At 41.7% G+C, this 19,146-nt stretch overlaps 1 protein-coding gene and 1 long non-coding RNA gene across 3 annotated transcripts in view; one reads left to right on the forward strand and one right to left on the reverse strand.

The window, feature by feature from the left end:
- The first annotated feature begins 307 nt into the window (after positions 1 to 307).
- The window catches only part of LOC119918340, a 33,750-nt gene continuing 14,911 nt past the window's right edge, over positions 308 to 19,146 (forward strand). Inside the window, exons 1-3 of one of the 2 annotated variants that reach the window (XR_005447425.1) lie at positions 308 to 469; positions 4,190 to 4,348; positions 6,909 to 7,005. This is a non-coding gene — a long non-coding RNA (uncharacterized LOC119918340). The remainder of the gene's footprint in view (positions 470 to 4,189; positions 4,349 to 6,908; positions 7,006 to 19,146) is intronic. The other variant, XR_005447424.1, reaches the window with a different exon arrangement.
- Positions 2,578 to 14,299, reverse strand: e2f7 (E2F transcription factor 7). The gene is made up of 13 exons (XM_038739026.1): positions 13,939 to 14,299; positions 13,270 to 13,375; positions 12,439 to 12,747; positions 11,663 to 11,822; positions 11,189 to 11,428; positions 9,628 to 9,783; positions 9,397 to 9,540; positions 9,017 to 9,193; positions 8,823 to 8,907; positions 6,814 to 7,144; positions 6,169 to 6,346; positions 4,784 to 5,169; positions 2,578 to 4,340 (listed from the first exon to the last, which is right to left on the reverse strand). The coding sequence occupies exons 2-13, from the start codon at positions 13,363 to 13,365 to the stop codon at positions 4,194 to 4,196; spliced, it is 2,409 nt and encodes an 802-aa protein (XP_038594954.1). The 5' UTR covers positions 13,366 to 13,375; positions 13,939 to 14,299; the 3' UTR covers positions 2,578 to 4,193.

The raw sequence follows: 19,146 nt of genomic DNA on the forward strand, positions 1-19,146 counted from the left end.
TTGGGTATGTTTTGTATTTGGTTTCTGTTTTCATTCCCTGCCCTTGTTTGCTTGTTTTACTAGTGTTCTGGTCTTGTTTTACTGTCTGTGTTCTTAGCTTTTTGTAGGTTTTGTCAGCAAGGCATTAAAGTCATCTGTGTTATGTTTTATTTTGTGATTTCATGCCTTGTGTATTATGTGACTCTTACTTCCTGTTTTGGTTTGTAGTTTTTCTGCCTCATGTGTCACTGTCTCTCTTTGCTTCCTGTGTTGGCTTCTCTGATTGTCCAGTGGGTTCACCTGTGTGTAATTATGGTCTCCCCTCCTGTTGTATTGTGGTTTGCCCCTTCACTCTGTGCCAGTTCATTGTTTCCCATGCCAGTGTTTCTTGTGCCCCCTGTGTTTTGTGGATTCACTTTGGATTTCCTTTCAGTTGGACCTTTTGGATTATTCCCCTGTTGTGTTTTGGGCTGCTCACACCATATCAACTGTAAGTCTGTTTTTTTCCCTCCCTGTCTGCATTTCAATCTCCATGTCTGCATTTGGGTCCACAACCTCTGTTACCAGCATTCAGCTGGCAGCTGAACATAACACAAAGCTAGCAGCACACCTGGGTTTAATAGGCATAGTAGTGTAATTCAGAAAGAATTTCTGAGAGCAGAAGCTAAGCAGTAATAAAAATCAAATACAGACTGCCTCAGGTAGAGCTACAGCTCCCATTTCCCTCATATGAACACAAAGGCTTGAGGCGAGGAAATCCCAGAGAGCCACAGGTAAATGAAAAGCAATAAATAGAATTTTTTTTTAAAACCAAAACTAAAATGTTAAGCGTTTAATAGGAAGGTGGTTGCTCTTATGAAATAATAATGGGACGGATTATGGTACTTTGAAAGGATACACCAAATGGGTACAAAAAAATTACATGTTTTTCAGATGTGATCTACAGATGTTTTTGTTTTTATGCCCTAAATCGACATATAACCCTTTTTAAAGAACTTTTTTTTAAACACTGATTATAACTGTATCCAGCTGCACCTTGAATAAAATAAACCTGTTTATAAATCCTAATTGTAGTAGTACTAGTGGCATACCCAGTAAGCACTGTTTAGTTGATTTGCAGGTCAAAGAATATCTAGATGTCTTTGTAAAATTTGGGCTAAAACTTAAGCAAGTCTTAACTTCACTTAAAAGTAGAATCATTACTGTTCAGCCCAGTTTTAACCTAGACATACAGAGCTTCACTATCACTGCGCTCGGCTAAGACATTGTCCAGAACATAACCCCCCTGTCAAATTGCAAACTGCTTTTTGGTTTTTAACAGCTTAACACATAAAACAAATCTAACTCTAAATCTTTAAATCGAAAACAGAGCCAGGCTGGCTGTTTCCCACTGCCGCCAGAGCAGTCTTTACGCTAAGCTAACCATTTCCTGGCTGTAGCTTCATATTCTAATGGGAAAACAAAAGTGTGATAGACATCTTCTCATCTAACTCTTGGCAAGAAAACGTATTTCCCAAAATGTCAAATCACTCTAGGTTATCATCAGTTCATGGTCTGTCTTATTGTGAAATACAGCCATTAAAAATGTTGAAACAACTGTTATATGACTACAAAGCTTTTATTTCAGTTTTATCCTAAACATCTGCGCCTAAAGACCACACTAATTAGTTGGTTACTGGGTAGTATGTACAGGAAGTAGTTCTATCAGTAGTAGTGGAGGTGGTAGCACAAATCCATATGCTAGCAGTACTAGCAATGGTAATAGCAGTAATAGGCTGCTAGTAGTACAGTTGTAGTAGAACTGGCAATAGTTAGTGACGTAGTAGTAACAGTTGTAGTGATCAGGGTGGTAAGAAAAGCAATGAATATGTGTTCATTGAAGTGGTTTTTGGCCAGAGCAGATACTGTACATATAAACTTAATGGTCCCATCTGCTGAGGTTTAGTGTCATAAATGCTTGGCAGGGGCCAAACACATCTATTGGCAGCTCCCTCGGCTCAGTTTTAGCACTGATATAAAAGCTTAGATTAGATGTTTATATCCTCAGACAGATGGTGTGTGTGTTTTTAAGTGCGACTCAATTAGCCTGACCTGACCCTGAGAATCACACTTGATATGCATTGTTGAAATCCTTAGTTTATTGGTGTTTACTGCATGGGTCATTAGAATTTCTGAATCAGACTTCTTTCTGCTTCTCCACTGATATCTGAGGTTTTGTTTGGAATAACGCACATTATAATGCTGTGGCTTCACCCAGATCAGCAGTTCCATCTTGTGTTTAATGTGTACAACGCAGCAGTGTGTTATCTGACCACATTAGCACGGCTTGCTTCCATCTGTTGGGTCACTCTGAAATGGGCTGAATTATTGGTGTAATTTGTACGTTTGTAAATCGATAAACTGAAACAATTTGTAAATCTGTCAACAGTTGGATTACCATCTTAGTGGATTTTTTTTCACTGTAGAATACAACTGGATAGCTAAATAAATTTTCTTTTAATTTCCGATTAAGTAGGGTGAGCCTTTTATCTTTGAAAAAACATAATTACATTAGTAAAGCTTTGGTGGGGGGGGGGGAATATAAAGCACACACACCAAAACTGGTCAGTGTCATTTTATTTTTTAAAGTTTGTGAAAGTCATACAGAAGAAAGCCAGTTTGGCCCATAACTACAGAGAGGGAAGAGTAGAACAGTGAAGGAATAGCTCTAAGTTTTGTAGACGTTAAAATGAGCAGTGCAATAATCATTATTTTAAAAACAGGAAAGCAGCATTTAACATTCTGCATGTGGAAATATAAATGACACTGAAACAATGTACAAAGAATTAATGACACAACTGTACATTAATAACACATCCAGTGATCAGAGAGGATTATCTGTGCACCCTTTGGTGTGACATAGGTAAACTCTCCTGAATGCAAAGCACCAATATTTTGGCTGGGTTGTCTTAAGATTAGAGGGCGGTTGATACTAACCCCTGGACAACCTGAGAAAATCTGTACTGAGGAAGCAGCTCTCTTCTCTCAGCAAGGCACTTAACCCCCAACAGCACCAGCCAACAAGAGAGCGTGGTCATGTCAGGAGTCTCCCAGATGTGTCGGACTGTATGCACGTGGAATCGCGCTGCTAAAACAGACAACACATAAACTCAGTCTACTTTCCCTGGATAAATTAAGGATAAAAAAATTCTTTACAGTACTCTGATATCTCTCCAAAATCCACTTCTAGTAAAGTTACAAGTATTCGAGTACCTGAGAGCATCGTCACATTTAGTTGTCAGAGCTAAAGGATTTGTTTAACCATTAAGCTCTATGGTTGCACATACTCAGTGAAAACATACACAGCACCAGTAACATTTGTCTTCCTGATGAGTAAATCCAAGTCCAACAACTGTTTGAGATACTCGGCTTTCAGTAAACACTTAAGGCTTTAGTGATTTTTCTCCTCACAGTAATGTCTGAAATAAGCCGAGAGAAGCTTGTCTGCTACTGTCGACGTAACCCGGCTGCTGATACATTTCCTATTATACCTTGATAATGTAGCTAAACCTAACAGGGGCCAGACAATCACTTCAATATTAGACAAACATTTGTCAAATACTAAAACAAGTTAATGTTCCATTACAGTTCTGTAATCAACATATATTAGCTAAAATATAAATAGCAATTGGGCTATATATACACACACACACACACACACACACACACACACACACACACACACACAAGTGACAGGGGGTTAGGTAGCTTGATCGTATCTGGGAGGGAAAATTAAGGCCGACAAACAAAAGTTCAGCAGTGGCCGACTCCCACCACAGGAGGGCACTGTTACATTGGCAATACTGCTTCTCTCATTCACTTGGAAACGCAGCATCCCATAATTAAACCATGAGGCACATTTGAACTGTTACTATAACGACCAATAACGGAAGAGTTTCATGTAAAAATGAGATTCCCACCATTTAGTAAAACATTACAATCATCAGCAAAATGCGAGATATCTTAAGATCTCTGCTTTCCAAAAACATGTTTCATATTTAAGGATAGTTAATTTTACATCTCAGAGTAAACAGTCTCTTGCTAAAACGTTTATTCTTGGAAGATTGGAAGGAAACCCTTAATTTATTAATTAATAAACTAACAAAGCATCAGTGGGTTGAAACCATTTCTTTCACACCAGCATGTAAGCCACCCAATTCCATCTCTTCAGATGTCTACATGGTCGGAGGGTGGCCGATGTCCAGTCTCCTCTGTGCGGAGCCTCTTTTCCGGGCAGCTGGTACAGCACTGACTCCACTTCCCAGTGTGCCTGGGGTCTGGAAGAAAGCCTTAGCAGCAGACGATGTGGTTTCCTTTGGTGTCTGTGAAGGTAAGGAGTGATGTAGGCTTTGGTTAGTTACATTATTGACAGGTACTTTGGGGAGCAGGGAGCATTTTCACAAGTTTCTTTGAAGGTGGATTCGAGAACTCTTAGATGTCAGAAAACAGTCACTGTTAAAGCTCTTCATTGATGACTAGATGTGCTAGAAAATGACTGTGAGGAGCAATTCTGGCAGACAGTTTTGCAGACAGGAACATTAATCTCTGCTTAAGAAGTTGGAGATTACAAAAAGCGTCAGAATGAGGGGAAACCATCCACAAAACAGACGCTGCACCTGCTTTCATGTCAAGCTGTGTTGTGGCATTTTTACAAGTACCAGAAAGGTCATGTAGCATCATGAAAGAAAATGACGTTGACGTTAATAAGCTCTGCAGAGATCTGCGTATGTGTGGGGAGGGCAGCATTAGAACAGGAAAGTCTTACCAGTGGTTCTGGTGTGTGGATGCTGACGGTCTGACGTGGTCCTGAAGGGGAATGTGGAATGCCTGACCCGTACAGCCGGCTCTGTTCTGGGGTGGACGGCGAAGGAGCCGGCGACCTGTTGATCTCTGATGCTGCTGCCAGGCCGAACGGCGGCGCCCCCACCATAAAGTGGGCAGGTGACATCACAGCAGGCAGACTGAAGCTCAGTTTGCTGTGGGCATTTGAGCCTTGCTGTTGTAGGCCGCTGGCCACTAGGGGGTAGTGGGGAAGGGCTGAAGAGGGCACCAGGACGTAGGGCAGTGCCAGGGTGGGAACACTGCTGGGAGGAAGTGCTAGACCAGCTGGTGGCTGGCCGGCAGAGAGGAAGAAGTTGAGGCTATTCAGACCTGGAGAAAACAGATGCTGTGGGTTATTTCATTATTTTTTATACAATATGGACTACACTGTTAGGTTTCAAAGTCATCTGACTTGTACCAAGACAGGCTCCAGATTGCCAAACACGTTAAAAACCTGAGAACAAATCCCCGTTGAACCAACATTTGGTGAGTCGTCATGAAACTGTACATTTTATTGCATTAGTCAGCATGTAACATAATTTTTGCAGGATTTGTACAGATACCGTCTTCTATCAGTCAACTCCAAAACCATTTCATATTCTTACACTATTCTAGTGCTTTTTAGACATGTTTGACTAAGAAAATTTGTTTCACTGTGGTAGAACAAAGCAAGAACAGCACAAACTTAGTTTTAAATACTTGGTTTGCAGTTTTATTTTACACTTAAATGTAATCATTTAGATTGTATTATACAGTTTACCTCTGTCACATAATCAAACATTAAAATGACTGATGGCTTAACTAGTGATGAGATGTTCAACTTTTTAAAAGTATTTAAAAAGGTAAAACTGATTTTTGTACTTTCCCCCAAACAAAACTAATACTGTATTTTAATGTTTACAATTTACAAACCCAGACTCCAGTCTTTGTGTTGTCATGTCAGTATGAACCTGCAGACGGTCTCTTGTAATACTGTCAGGCTTGATGATATAATATCTCCCAGAAGATGTGCAACACTGTTGTTCTACTTCCAGCTGCTCCAAATGAGCTCACCCCTGTACCCAACCAAGAGCTGATTTCTGCTAAACAAAACTCTACTGTTCCTGATGCAATAAAGGAGAAATGTTTAATGGAGCAGATAAACGATTTGAGTCCTTTAAAAGATAAAAATAAGTGGCTTGTTTTTGAACAAGATAGTGTGTGCATGCGTTTTGTTACTTATAATATGCTAAATATTCTATGTGGAAAATACCCTGAGAACTTCTCAAATCCAGCTAACAGTTCTGACATACCCTTGCCTGTAGTGGGTTTTCAGAGTTGTGTACATACCTGCGTTGTTGGGTACATAGAGGTAGTGTGATGGCTGGGCCGGCTCACTGATGCAGTTGCCACCTAGACTTTCATCAAACGCCTGCTCTCTGGAGAGGCCTGCTGGGCTTTCTGGGGAAGTCCTGGTGTTACCCCTTTGGGAACACTCTGCTGCTTCCCTGTGAGGTTCAGATCTCATCTGGAAGGGAAAAAAAAACACTGGGAATAAATTCAAGAATTAAAGTCCAAGGATTTTTCCTCAAGTAAGAGTGCAGTGCCTATGGCCAATTATCTAAATTGTGAAAAATGGGACTTCCAATTACTAGTGCTGCGTAGCCTGATTAATTGCTGGGGGGTTCCAATTATCAAATATCCTATACATCACTAATATGATATTTCTTTAATTACACCAGGAATGAGTTATTCTCATCAGCGAGCGGGTAGCATTTCATATTTTCAATTTAACGGGCTTCTATCAAGAATTATAGAGGATCTTGTGATTGTGGACACAAAACTACACAGGAAAAAGGCATAATGTAATCACGTCACTGCACTGAACCAAAATAATTATGCTGTTCAGTCAATCTTACTATATTAGACAGTAAGTAAAATGTTTTTCTCTGTAAATATTTTATCAGCATATCAAGACACACACCACCACCTCACCTTGTCACATTCCTCTAACCTAGACGTTCCCTTCTTTTTCACCACCGTCTCCTCTTCTTCCCTTTCTTCCCTCCTTCTCTTCCTCCCCTCCTCAGACTCCAACCTGGGCAATCTCTGGCCTTCAGGCCTCTGGTCAGGCTTGTCTGGCGCCCTGTACAGCATGACCACCGAGGGCTGGGACAGGCTGGGCAGGTAGGCCAAGCAGTGGGGGGAGGAGGAAGGTGTGAAGAGATGCTCTTGGTGTAGAGAAGGTGCCAGCAGGGTGGGGTGGGCGGAGGAGAGAGGCAGCGGGCTGCTGCTGCGGGTCTGCAGTGCTGCGCCTGGACAGTTACTGCAGGGAAACAAGAAAGCAAGACATTTTTATTTGTTAGAATTCAAGCTTAAAGTACAAAAGCTAATAAATAAATGAGCTTCATTTAAAAATAACAACAAAAGGCAACCCTCACAGGGCCTGGGTCCACATACGCTTTTCCGTGGTCCAAATATGATGCTTGAATGGATGTCAAAGGACACATGCCGAGGTGGAAATGGAGACTGGCAACTCTAGAGTGTCTTTCCAAAGTAGATTTATAGTTTTTTTTACTTTAGCTTTAGTGCATTAATGAAACAATCAACAAATAAGGTTTGGCCTCTCTCTTGCTTACTTTACTACAACAGTGGTTCTCAAAGTGTGGTCCAGGGACCCCCAGAGGTTCCCCAGCAAAAAAAAAGTGGAATCATTTATTTTCCATCTAAGTAACAGGACAGAATGTGACTATTTTGGTCATGGGTTTCATGCACTTTCTGTAATGAAACATCAAAAAGCCAAAATCCTGTCAGATGGGAGACCCTGGGATAAAATCGTATCAAATGGGGGTCTGATTTGTGTCAGTTAGGGGTCCCTAATGTTAAAAAGTTTGAGAAGCACTGCATTACAAGACATAACAGGAAATGTCCAACTCTTCTCCTAGTAGTGGTACCAGTGGCACCCAGTACTTCCTATTTGTGTGAATGAAGCTGTCCACAAAATGCAGTAGCTGCGGGTTTTATGTATGACCAACTGGGGAAAAAATCTGCTCTGCAAACTCTGCTCAGGGATGCGAGCGAGCGTGGACAATTTTTAGGCACCAGGGTCGATGGCAGAGGAATTAAATCCCTGGCTCCCACCGGACAAAAAGCAGGGGAGATTTCTGAACCCTTGGAAAAGTTTGTGTGGTAGAAAAGGGGCTAGATGGCCCTCTGATCTCTCTCGCTGATGTGCAGACTTCTCACTGGCCGCCTTCCAGCTATGAACCTCCACCTCTTATCCTGTGGGCTACTACTGCCTCTGGTGCATTTTGTTTTACCCAGCTTCATGTGTAAAATATTCCTTTTCAACACACTTCTATGCCCCATTATTATCATCGCTCCCTCCAGAAACACTTAACAGCCACAGCCCTGAGGCAGCTGTGGTTTGGCCAGCAAGCAGGCCAACCGTAGAAATAACAACCAGAACTACTGTGTACTGTATCTATGGAGCCAACGCATACAACCATAGGAGACAAAAACTATTCATATCCACAGTAGTCAGCTTATGTTACATGTAGCCTAAAGCTAATCACATCAGCCAATGAAAACACAGGCAGTGAGTGTGAAATATGGTATACGAATGAGATCTAAAAACCCCTTCGGAGACTGGGGGGCCATGGCACCTTATAACTAAACATGTTGTTAATAGCGTGTAATGCCATCTGTCAAAATGAAAACTGTGTATCCATTTGGATGCAGTTGTGTCACTTTAGTTTGGAAGGAGAGTTCAATCTGAGACGAAGAGTTTCTCTATAATATCTAATTTCCCCCTTGTTCCAGGCAGCTGATGTGGATTCTCTACAATAATACTGAAAGACTGACCGAGGTTAGCGAAAAGAGTTACTGCAGTAAATTGTACAGCACACAGTAGTATATTTTACTGTAGTCTGCAGTGGTAAACCAAGAGACTGCAACTGGTGATCAAACAGGTTGAGTGTGTATGTGTGTTAGTATTAACTCACTCAGTGCTGTTTCCAAACTGCAGTTGACACACTGCATTGTTGCTTGAAGTCTTTCTGGAATAATCCACAGGCTGGCTTGGCTGACCTGCAGTGTGAGGAAAGTAAACCAGTTATCAGACATGAACATAAAAAAAAAAAAACTCTACTGTAATACAGCGACAAAAGGAAACTGCAAAATTCATAGTGTCTCTCACCAGTAGGTTCTCGTCGTGGACTGCTGGGTGCAGAGCTGACCTGCCGCTGGATGGCCACAGAAGTTGGTGTGATGTTGAAAGAGGCGTAGCGTGCCATCTTGGCTTTTCTGAGGTCCTGGCCTGCCATTGGCTGCGTGGCCCCAGGCAGAGTGACAGCCGCCAAGTCCACAGTATTTCCTACAGATGATGACAGTGAGATGGATGACGTTAGCATGATAGCAGTAATGGCAAATGTAGTTAATGGCAAAAAATCTGACATTTGGTAGACTCCTCTATCCAAAACACCTTACAGGTGACAGAGATGCATATTAATCACTGTCACCAGAGGTCCGGGAGCTTCAGAGCTACTTTTGTAAAGTTAATAAAGCTTGTCTCCTTACCGGCATTTCCAGAGCGTTTGAATTCAACAGGGCCAAGCCACTTGAAGGCCGGCTTCCTGCCTCTCTCCTCACGGACATGGACCTTCTTTATGAGGCCCAGGCTGGTCAGCACATTGGCAATGTCGTACAGTCGCCGCACCTTAGCTGAAGAAGATACGGGATGGGGTTTAGTTTTGATAACACAGGATCTGTAATACAAGACATTTTCATCTTTTGTACTTTCTTTCTCACTTTTGTACTTGCTGTGACTTGACGAGTCCTGACTCTCCTCGATGAGAATCTTCGCCGCTGTGTCCAGGGTAACAGTCTGAGTTTTGGACACCAGGAACAGCATCACAAACTTCTGGCTCATGATGCGCAGAGATTTGTCTTTCCTGTTGCCAGCAGCTAGAAATAACAGAAACATCTACATTATATAATAACTTTTTGTAATCACCAGTGAACATTGGGTCATTGCAGGAGCAAGGAATAACTAATTTGTATAAGAACATATTTATAAAAAACAGACCCCTCTTCCTCTTATGTAAATACCTGCAATAATTCAAACCCGCCCTTCAAAACCTCTTTCTATTGTGTTTTTGTTGAATGTGACTTAAAACATTTTAAAGCAGTGAAATGAAACCTTAAACATGAACACATGTATGTTAAAGCAGGGGGCAGGCCTCTGTGCTCTGCAAGAAATTAGCATTCACATACCCGTGGCTCACTTAACACAGTTAAATGCAGACACACATGAGGTTTTGTTTAATTAGAGCCTTGATTTTTCCTGTTTAACAGGAAAACCAACACAAAAGCAGAGACAACCCTCATGAATATAAATATAAAGCACCACTATCTGACTGTTCAAAGGTCACTGTAAACTGAGGATCCTGATCATTTTGTAGATTAGAAAGATTTCAATGGTTTACCACACTGCCTCTTCTAATGGTAGTGGTATGGTATGTTAGATATGGTGTCATTAAGCATTAAAATGATGGAGGTTCAGCCCTAACCGCTCCTGCAGAGAAAACCAAAACCCTTAAATTTAGAAAATAAATACCACATCCTCTAATACCATGTTTGCAGTCTGAGTACCAACCTTCCAACGCCCATAGGAGTTGCACCCTACATATATCGTCTTTCACATTCAGTGAAATGTTTCCAACTTGTTAAAAAATAATTGATCGTGAACCACGACATTAACACTTAAATGTGCAGCTGCCGCCTTAATAATACCATTTCAGATGTAGGTGTTTGTTGTTCTGCAGGACAGCAGTGATGACAGCTATTACGTATAATTATATCGCCTGAGGTCATCACATTCAACCAGCCGTAACAACACCAGCAGACATTAACCACTTAATGGACATCAAAGCCTGTCACTGGGCTTTACCTTTGTAAAGTGCCTCTTCGTCATGAGTGCTATTATTATCCTGCCACACTGACAAGTCAACACACACACTCTCAATGAAAAGCTGTGTGCATGCATGAGGAGGAAGGATCCCTATGGAAACCAGGCTTGTATTCACTCTCCTGTGGGTTTGAGGGTGAAGGGAATGATCGTTTAGCTGTGGTAATTTTGTGGTAGCTGCTCCCGAGATGAAACCTACACTTGCATTTTTACACATGCGACATTAAACTGATGGTGTCATCCAAGTGCAACATTAAACTTCAGCCCCTTTATCACTGCCAGTGGTAAAGACATGCAAAGGTGCTAGCAGAAGAAAATGGGAAACTAAGAACTAGCAGAAAGGGTATTTGCAGAATCTCTTACTGAAGGTTGCATAAAATTAAATCCCTCTCCGTTCATTACCGTTGCCAGCATCTCCTTCTGCGCCGTCGTCCTCGTGCCCCGCTCCGGCCTCTCTGGCCTCGGTGGCCAACGCCATCTGGATGTGGTAGCCCTGCTGCCGACCTCTCTGCTGCAGCTCCTCCAGCGTGGCCTCCAGCCGCTGACGGCCGTACCAGGTGTAGCTGTTCTTGGCTATCCGACCCACAATCATCAGAGACTCTAATACGTTGACGATGTCATAGATACGCCGCCGCTCCACTCCTGACAAGTTCAACAGAAGAGCAGAGAACTGATCTGCCCGTTCTTAGAAAACATACGGGCATGTTTAAATAAAAACAGTGTGTGTCAGTGTACAAATAAATGAATGTTACGAAACTAAAGAGCTTTGCTCCAAATTGCAGCTCAGCACCTTCCACTAAATACAGAGGGATTCTAATGTTTGTATGAAATAACAACCGTCCCTAAATCCAATAACATAAAATGACCGGCTCTTACCAAGACTGGTCGCCACCTCATCCAGTGAGATCCAGATGGGGATGTGCGGTGGTGGGTAATCAGGGTAGAGGGCCAGGAACTTCTGGCACAGCAGACCCAGACTCTTCTGCTTCCTGCTGGGCTTTTTGTCAGTATCATCCTCTTCCTCTGCAGCTTCAAACTGGACAGACACACAAAACGCATAAAGAGATAAATGATAAACATTTCTTCTTAAAATAATTTTCCGCCGGCTAAGTGATCCTTGGGGTTATTTAGCATGCACATTAACACACATCTCAGTTCAGTGCCTTAAATAGACATCTTCAAATGCACATATTTTAGAATAGAATTAAATCCTGCAATAACCAATAAGGCCGGGAAAAACCTTCACATGTCGGATTTAACAAATAATTGTATCACACAAGTTCAGGGCAATTCAGCCTCCAGCTGCCATTTTCTATACAATATATTTATTACACATGACTGAGTGATTGTGCTTTTGAAAACTCACTATCTTGAGAATTCAGCTGCTAATGTGAGTAAAGTGAGGGGGAAAGTGTTTACTCCCTGGACTTTTAAGATTGTGGAAATGCTGGGTTCCTCAGAGAGCATTTCCACAACAAACTAATAAGCAATAACTGCAACCTCACTTTCTCCCCAGTGAATAACACAAAAAATAAGAGACTTTTAGACTGTATTAATTATGCACTATTGATTATTTTCGAGGCCGTTTGAACCCATGTGTTTCGATGCTATATATTCTTTGCCTCTTTGGCAGGTGCTAAAATTTCACATACCTGACAAGAGTCTTCCACCTCTGTATCCTCCACCACGGCATCTGGGCTTGCTGGCTTGTCCTTCTCATTCTCTATGGGTCTAAACAGCACCTTTTTCATCTCTCTGTCCCGGATGTCTGGGCTCGCTGCGCTGATCAGCATCTTTAGATTGGCTGTGGGCGTCCAGGGCTCCGCCAAGGCCGTGTGTTTGATGGGGGTGATGTGGGCCAGGTCAGGGGTGGCGCCTTTTCTGCTTATCAGCAAAGCAGGGATGGTGGACTCTGTAGATTTCAGTGGCGTGGATCTTCTCCTCTCTGTGCAGATGTTTTCCTGTGACAAGTGCGTTATTGTATTAGTGGAAGTTAGCCTGCAGTCTTACAAATGTTTAGTCAATGTTTCAAACATTTGTTAAACTGGGTACATTTCAAGGACTCCAAAACTATTAAACCTGCTGCTGTATAAACCCAAATCACAGGCTTTTGTTTAGGAAGTCAAATGTTTACACTGGGACAGCGTGGCATGCTGATTAATTTGGGTGCAGTATTTAAATAAAAAATTCAAGAAAATAAATTGATTTTTCAAAACTTTATGACCTTGTGTGACCCCCCCCCCCCCCCCCCCCTTCTGACAAACTACTTCCCACTTTCTCTGATGGAAACACTGGTGTTTATAGCCAAAAGCCAGCCTAGCCTAGCCCATAGCAACCATATCTCACTCTTTAGATGCCACCACATTACCCGGAACATCTCTGTCTGAGATCAGCCTGATTCTGGAGCTCTCCTTCAGTTGCATCATATCAAACCTGCCACACAGCTCAGATCACACCTTATTAGATCAACATCTTAACCTTACCTTTTGTTCACTTTGGCCCCCATCCTCCTCCAGCTCCATCGTGAAACTTTTCCTTGGACTTGTGAGGTCTTTCAGTGCTAGACATTCAACTTCCATCAGGATAAAACTGCATTCCAAAAAAGGAAAGGTTTATGTAGTAACGCAGAAATAGATTACCTGACTAATACCAAAGCGGAATTAATGATTTAAGTAAATTTCAGCTAAGTTACAGAAAAGTCAGACGAGTGGTCAGCTGGATTTGGCGGAAAGAACATCAGCTAATTAGCCCTTAGCAAGCTAATGGCTGTAACGCAACCATCCATTTCCCTAACGTTAGTTAACGTTAGGCTTATGCTACCATAACGTAAACCTACTGAAACGCAGCTGATATAGCAAGTTGAGAGCTGAAAGTATTACTACGTGATGTTTATAAATAACGTTAATTCTAAGTTGACGTAAGCTGTAGCGTTAACGTTAACTTACGTTATCATCTTCGTAAAGGGCCAATTCACTAAAATATGTCCATATTATTGGGTATGGCAGAGCCTGAAAATTGCTTTATTACTGTGATTTAGTTATAGTCTCTAAGGCTAATTTAGCTTTAATTAGCTACTTAGCTAACATTACTAGCTCAGCTGACCAGCATACCAACAGTTAGGAAACCACTAAAGGGGAAACACCGTTCCTCACCTTTTTCGCCGTTGAATGAATGAAATATTCCAATGTGGCTCTGTGCCCGATTATACAGACTTGTCAGCGCGTATTTTCTTCAAACCAACATAGCAGCCAATTTCCCTCTTCAAAATAAGCGGGTAGTGCTCCTCAGCTTGTACCTCCAGTCCTCTAAGAGCCCTGTCCGATCAGCGGAAACTCTACACTGTGCCGGGGAGACTTCAGCATCACCCGCTCAAGCTTGTTTTCTGGCGCTCTCAGGCATCTGGCTCACTCCAGCCTATCAGGGCCCAGGTGACTGACTGCGTCATTCAGCTCCAGCCAGTCAGCGTTATTGTCCTCGGCTTCTACCAATGGGCGTGGAAGACGGCCACGCCTCTAGAGTTGTGTTGGCGGGGCAACAGGCGCGCTCTGTCCCCAGTCTAGGAGGGGTTAATAAAAAAAATAAAAAAAAGAAGTCTCACTCTGGAACTATTTTCGGGTACAGCACCAGCAACGGCAGCAGGGAAACCTGGGTCATGTGGTCAGCACTTTTCGGTAGCATATTTGGAACAACTGACGCAAAGCAACAAACACTGATAAAGTCAAAATTTACACTACAATTTACAATGCTGTAAGCACTGTAGAAGGTTAAATCAGGCAGGCATTCAAGTATTTAATTTTTTTTATAAACAAACTAAACCCCTTTCCAATACAGTGGAAAACGTATCGGTGGAAAATTAATCTGTAGTGATTTTTCTTTTAGGGATGATAATCAACAAAGGGAGACGCATCAAGGCGCCAACGACAATTACGAAAAACGATGTTTAACAGACCAGTGACATGTTGAGACATGTAATACATTTGTAACTGTTAACTGCCTACTTCCATTAATGACCTGCTAATCCTGTTCGCTTTTAGACGAGTGAACACAATGTATGTATTCTGATTAAAATAAAATAAAAAACAAAGAGAAGGAAGAAGAGTTATTTTTAACTGCCATCCTGCTAATGACGTGAGTATTAGTACACCGAAACGAGTGACTCACAGCCTCATAGACGATCTTTGATTTTCAGCCAAGAGTTTTGTGCTCTTCTCCCACAGTAACGCCAGCGTCCCGTGGTAAAACCCTGCCCCCAGACACCCGTTATTAATACCTTTTACCTAATCACCCAGGTTTTGTCTCTGCGGCTGGCTGTAATTAGCTGTGCGGCTAAAACAAACAGATGGGAGGCCGGAGGGAGGTGGGGGACAACCCACACTCTATGGGGACAAAACGAGTGGCGCTAATATCACCTGGGCCGCAGCGCGAAAAGTTGTGGTGGAAGAGAGAGCAGACAGGGTCCCGCCCTCTTTTATCCTGCATGCAAACAGGCTGTCTGTCTGAGGAATAAGTGGTTGCATAATATCTCTCAAAACACATCTGCCGCCAAACGCCATTCAAATCAGGGCCAGTGAAGAAGGAGGGACACATTCGTTCAAGTATAGTAAATCTATGATGGCTACATTTTAGGATTACAACTTTTACTTAATATATTCTTAATATAAGTCTTCAACAATGGATCCTCTATTTTAACTGCAAGTTAAAGCAACATGTAATATTTGTTTCAAGTGCAATTTGGCGCCCCTACCAGCCAAAAAGGTTGGAGACTATGATATACAAGTATGCCTGTTAAACATCAAACTTTTTCTATATGTTTGGCCCCAATTGTTTCTTGCAAGGGGAGGGTATTGTGTTTAAAGCCCATAGTGTCAAGTTAGTATTTTTGTTCTTTTGTAAAGTGGAAACTAAAGTCCAAATTGTGATTGTGAAATTACTTTAGGCACACCGGTTTGCCAAACTCATACCAGACTTGTGATAAATAACAAGCCACGTCCTTGCCTACAGTGTTGCTAAGTGGGGTTAATTCCGAGCACCTTTCCTTTTGTCTTTGATTTTCTGCATTTTAGCTCACAAGGCTCTTATGTCATAGCTTCCATTACAAATTCAAATTGAGATTGAATCCAACTGTGGCCCCAAACTAACCACATCAAGAGGTTTAACAGCAAAAATCAAATGAGAACTAATTGAGACTTGTTTGTTGTCCACAATAGTGGACGTGGCACAGGTGCTCCTTTTCACCAGGATCCTGTTGTACATTTCAAACAATATTGCACTTGACCTCAAAACCCTTCAATAGGCACCATTACCTAACCTTGGTTTTAGCTCCACCACTGCAAATGTGACTAATTTACAGTATTTTTTAAATTGCTGTGTTTCAGTTTCACTGTGCATAACTCTTAATGCAAAGAGCCAAAGAGACTTTCCATATTGAAACTTTTAAACACACAATGCTGTCCTCAAATACAAAGTACAAAACACTAAATCACACAATGAATGTTTAGAATACAGACACCTTATATTAGCACATCTTTTAATATTTATTGCTAAGCATGGGTTACAACATGTGTCTGCAAGCATTTCTTCAATATGTCAGCCTGGCTAGCTCAGTCGGTAGAGCATGAGACTTTTAGGGGGCTTTCACACCTGAATGTCGGCACCAAGGTCCAAACTAAAGTTTATGTTTTGATACATTCCGTTAGTTCTGGTTTAGTTTCGCACTGCATTTATGCGACCGCACTAAATAGACTTTATATGACAGACCTGCGTCCTGTCGTCATCATGTGGGCTTCGTCTCCCTATACCTGACATTGATTAGTTTTTAAACAGTTCCGTGGGTAGCTTTAACAAGAATGAATGAATGAGGGATGAACATTTCATATTGTTGCCACTGTACTGTTATAATGGCATTACTACCTGCAGCACCAACTAGCCTATTGCCTACTCGAGGCTTGTTCAAATTTGCCAAATAAACGTCCTCGTTGTGCGAACATTAGCCTATATCGTCACTGCCAGGCAGGAAAGGAGGAGAAGACAGCAAGCAATTCTACTGCATCTCTGTTCGAGGAGAGACCAAAGACGCGAGTGGCAGTTTGCTTCCATAATGGCCGTCTGTATCAAATGAGAGCTGTCACAGGAGATTTATAATTGTGTCCTCATTTCAGTGTATTTCTCTGTGTATTTGTAAGTTTCAGTTTCACACGATAACCGCCGAACTTCCTGTAAATGGTCTGAAAGTCCGAACCATCTAAAAAATGCTTTCACACTAGAAATGATCCGAACCATTGATCAGTTTGATCCAGACCGAGACTACCTCTTTTCCTCTGACCAAATCTGTCTGGTCCGGACCGTGGTCCGGGAGAGGTTTCACACCTGCAATTTTGGTTCGGATCAAACTGAAAAGTCAGAAAGTCCGGATCAAACGAGGTAGGTGTGAAAGCCCCCTTAATCTCAGGGTCATGGGTTTGAGCCCCACATTGGGTGCTGTCAATTTTCAACAATTTCCTCTTGAGCACCATTGTCTTTCTGCCACTATTGCCATGCAATTCAAATATAGTGGAAAGTGTATTGAGCATGAGTGTAATGGGGTTTGTTATGCTTTCCAGCATTATAACTGTACAGCATGCAATATAACTGTAGCTTTCTGTTCTTTTGATGAGCTTTCAAGTGATGCAAATATAAATGTCTAAGTTTGATGTGTGAATAAAAACAAACCTTGTGTTGGATACAGAACAGAAAAAGTAAAGTGATGAAGTCAAGTACAGTCACAATCATTTTGCTAGTCAAACTCTACACTTCATCTTGTCATTTTTCTTGCCTCTGTTTTACTGCTCGGTATTGCATACTGACCTTTTTTACAAACTGCTCCCCTGGAAAATTGTTCCGATTCACACTGAGCTCACTGCGGACATGTTGCAACATCTGAAATGTCTTACATCTCACATTGGCATTTAGTAAAGGCTTCAAACACAATCTTGAGTTAGTTTCCCAGATGTGGCCTGCCATCTAGCAAGGTGCATCTTTCCACTTTCCTTTCAGATATTCTTGCTGACATAAGTTATTTCACTGAATTTTCAGCTTCATCTAATCTTTCAAAAGTCACATTTTATCATCATACAGTGAGAGGACAGGTATTGAGTTTTAGGTGGTCCATAATTACATTTACATTTATTCATTTAGCTGACACTTTTATCCAAAGCGACTTACAATTGCTATACATGTCAGAGGTCGCACGCCTCTGGAGCAACGAGGGGTTAAGTGTCTTGTTCAGGGACACATTGGTGGATGGGCCATAGTGGGGGATTGATCCCGTGTCGCTCACACCAAAGGCATGTGTCTTATCCATTGTGCCCTCCATTATTGTTAACTTTCCCCCAACTTATTCCCTTTTGTGTTTATAACCGTCCAGATGGAGCCGATTCTTTTATCTGGGGCTTCATAAAAGTAGAACCAGTGTCAGCTGAAGGCCAGGACGTTGTTTTTTTTCCATTAGTAATCTCAAATCAAACATTTATTTGAGCGATATAGCAGCAGAGGGCTGAGTAGCAGAACTGACCCATCAAATGTGAATTCATGGCCACCATATTCACTAAAGCCCACGAGCCTTTCAAAGAAATAAATCAATTCTAATTGAAAGGGAAGATGCATTAGTGCAACACCAAATGTTCCTTTATACGTTTCTAGGCATTTGTCTAATGGTCTCATCCAGACCCACTTTAGTGAGTACAGAAGAAAACGCACTTCAATTTGTAGACCAGACACATGACAAGCCAGGAAGAACAGAAGTGAGATAAATTTGCTCTAACCCATTGGCCAAGAGACAGGTATCAGGAACAGAAATGGGAAATAAAACAGAGAAGCTGCAAACAAGCCTAACGGTCTTAATGCTACTAATATATATTACACTTCTCTTTTTATGTGTTTGAAATGGGTAAACCTAGAGTTTGGGTGGGATTTAAGATTGAAAAGCATTTACTGTAATTTCATGAATGAGATCTGATCATGGTACTTGGTAGCTCTAAACACAAAGTACAGCTGAGGCCAATGGTGATGTCATTAGTTTGCAGGTTTTTGCTCAAAGCATGGAAAAATTTAAACTTTGACCTGATGAGGATGCTAGATCAAAAGTCAGGGAATTTTAAGTGTGTACCAAATGTCATGGCAATCCAGCCCACGGTTGAATTTCAATCGAAACCACAAGTCAGAGGATCACCAAAGTCAGTAGGATTCATCCTCTGGGCACCATGAACATCTGTACCAAATTTCATGGCGATCCATTTATATCAGCAGTTATCTGGCAAACATGACCCCTGTGGAAATACTACTGATCTTGTGTTTGTTTATAATTAACAGACTTATTAAAATAA

Source organism: Micropterus salmoides, unplaced genomic scaffold (genome assembly GCF_014851395.1).
Source record: "Micropterus salmoides isolate LMB-PRFRI ecotype aquatic unplaced genomic scaffold, ASM1485139v1 Ms_hic_scaffold_23, whole genome shotgun sequence".
In the NCBI taxonomy this organism is placed as follows: domain Eukaryota; kingdom Metazoa; phylum Chordata; class Actinopteri; order Centrarchiformes; family Centrarchidae; genus Micropterus; species Micropterus salmoides.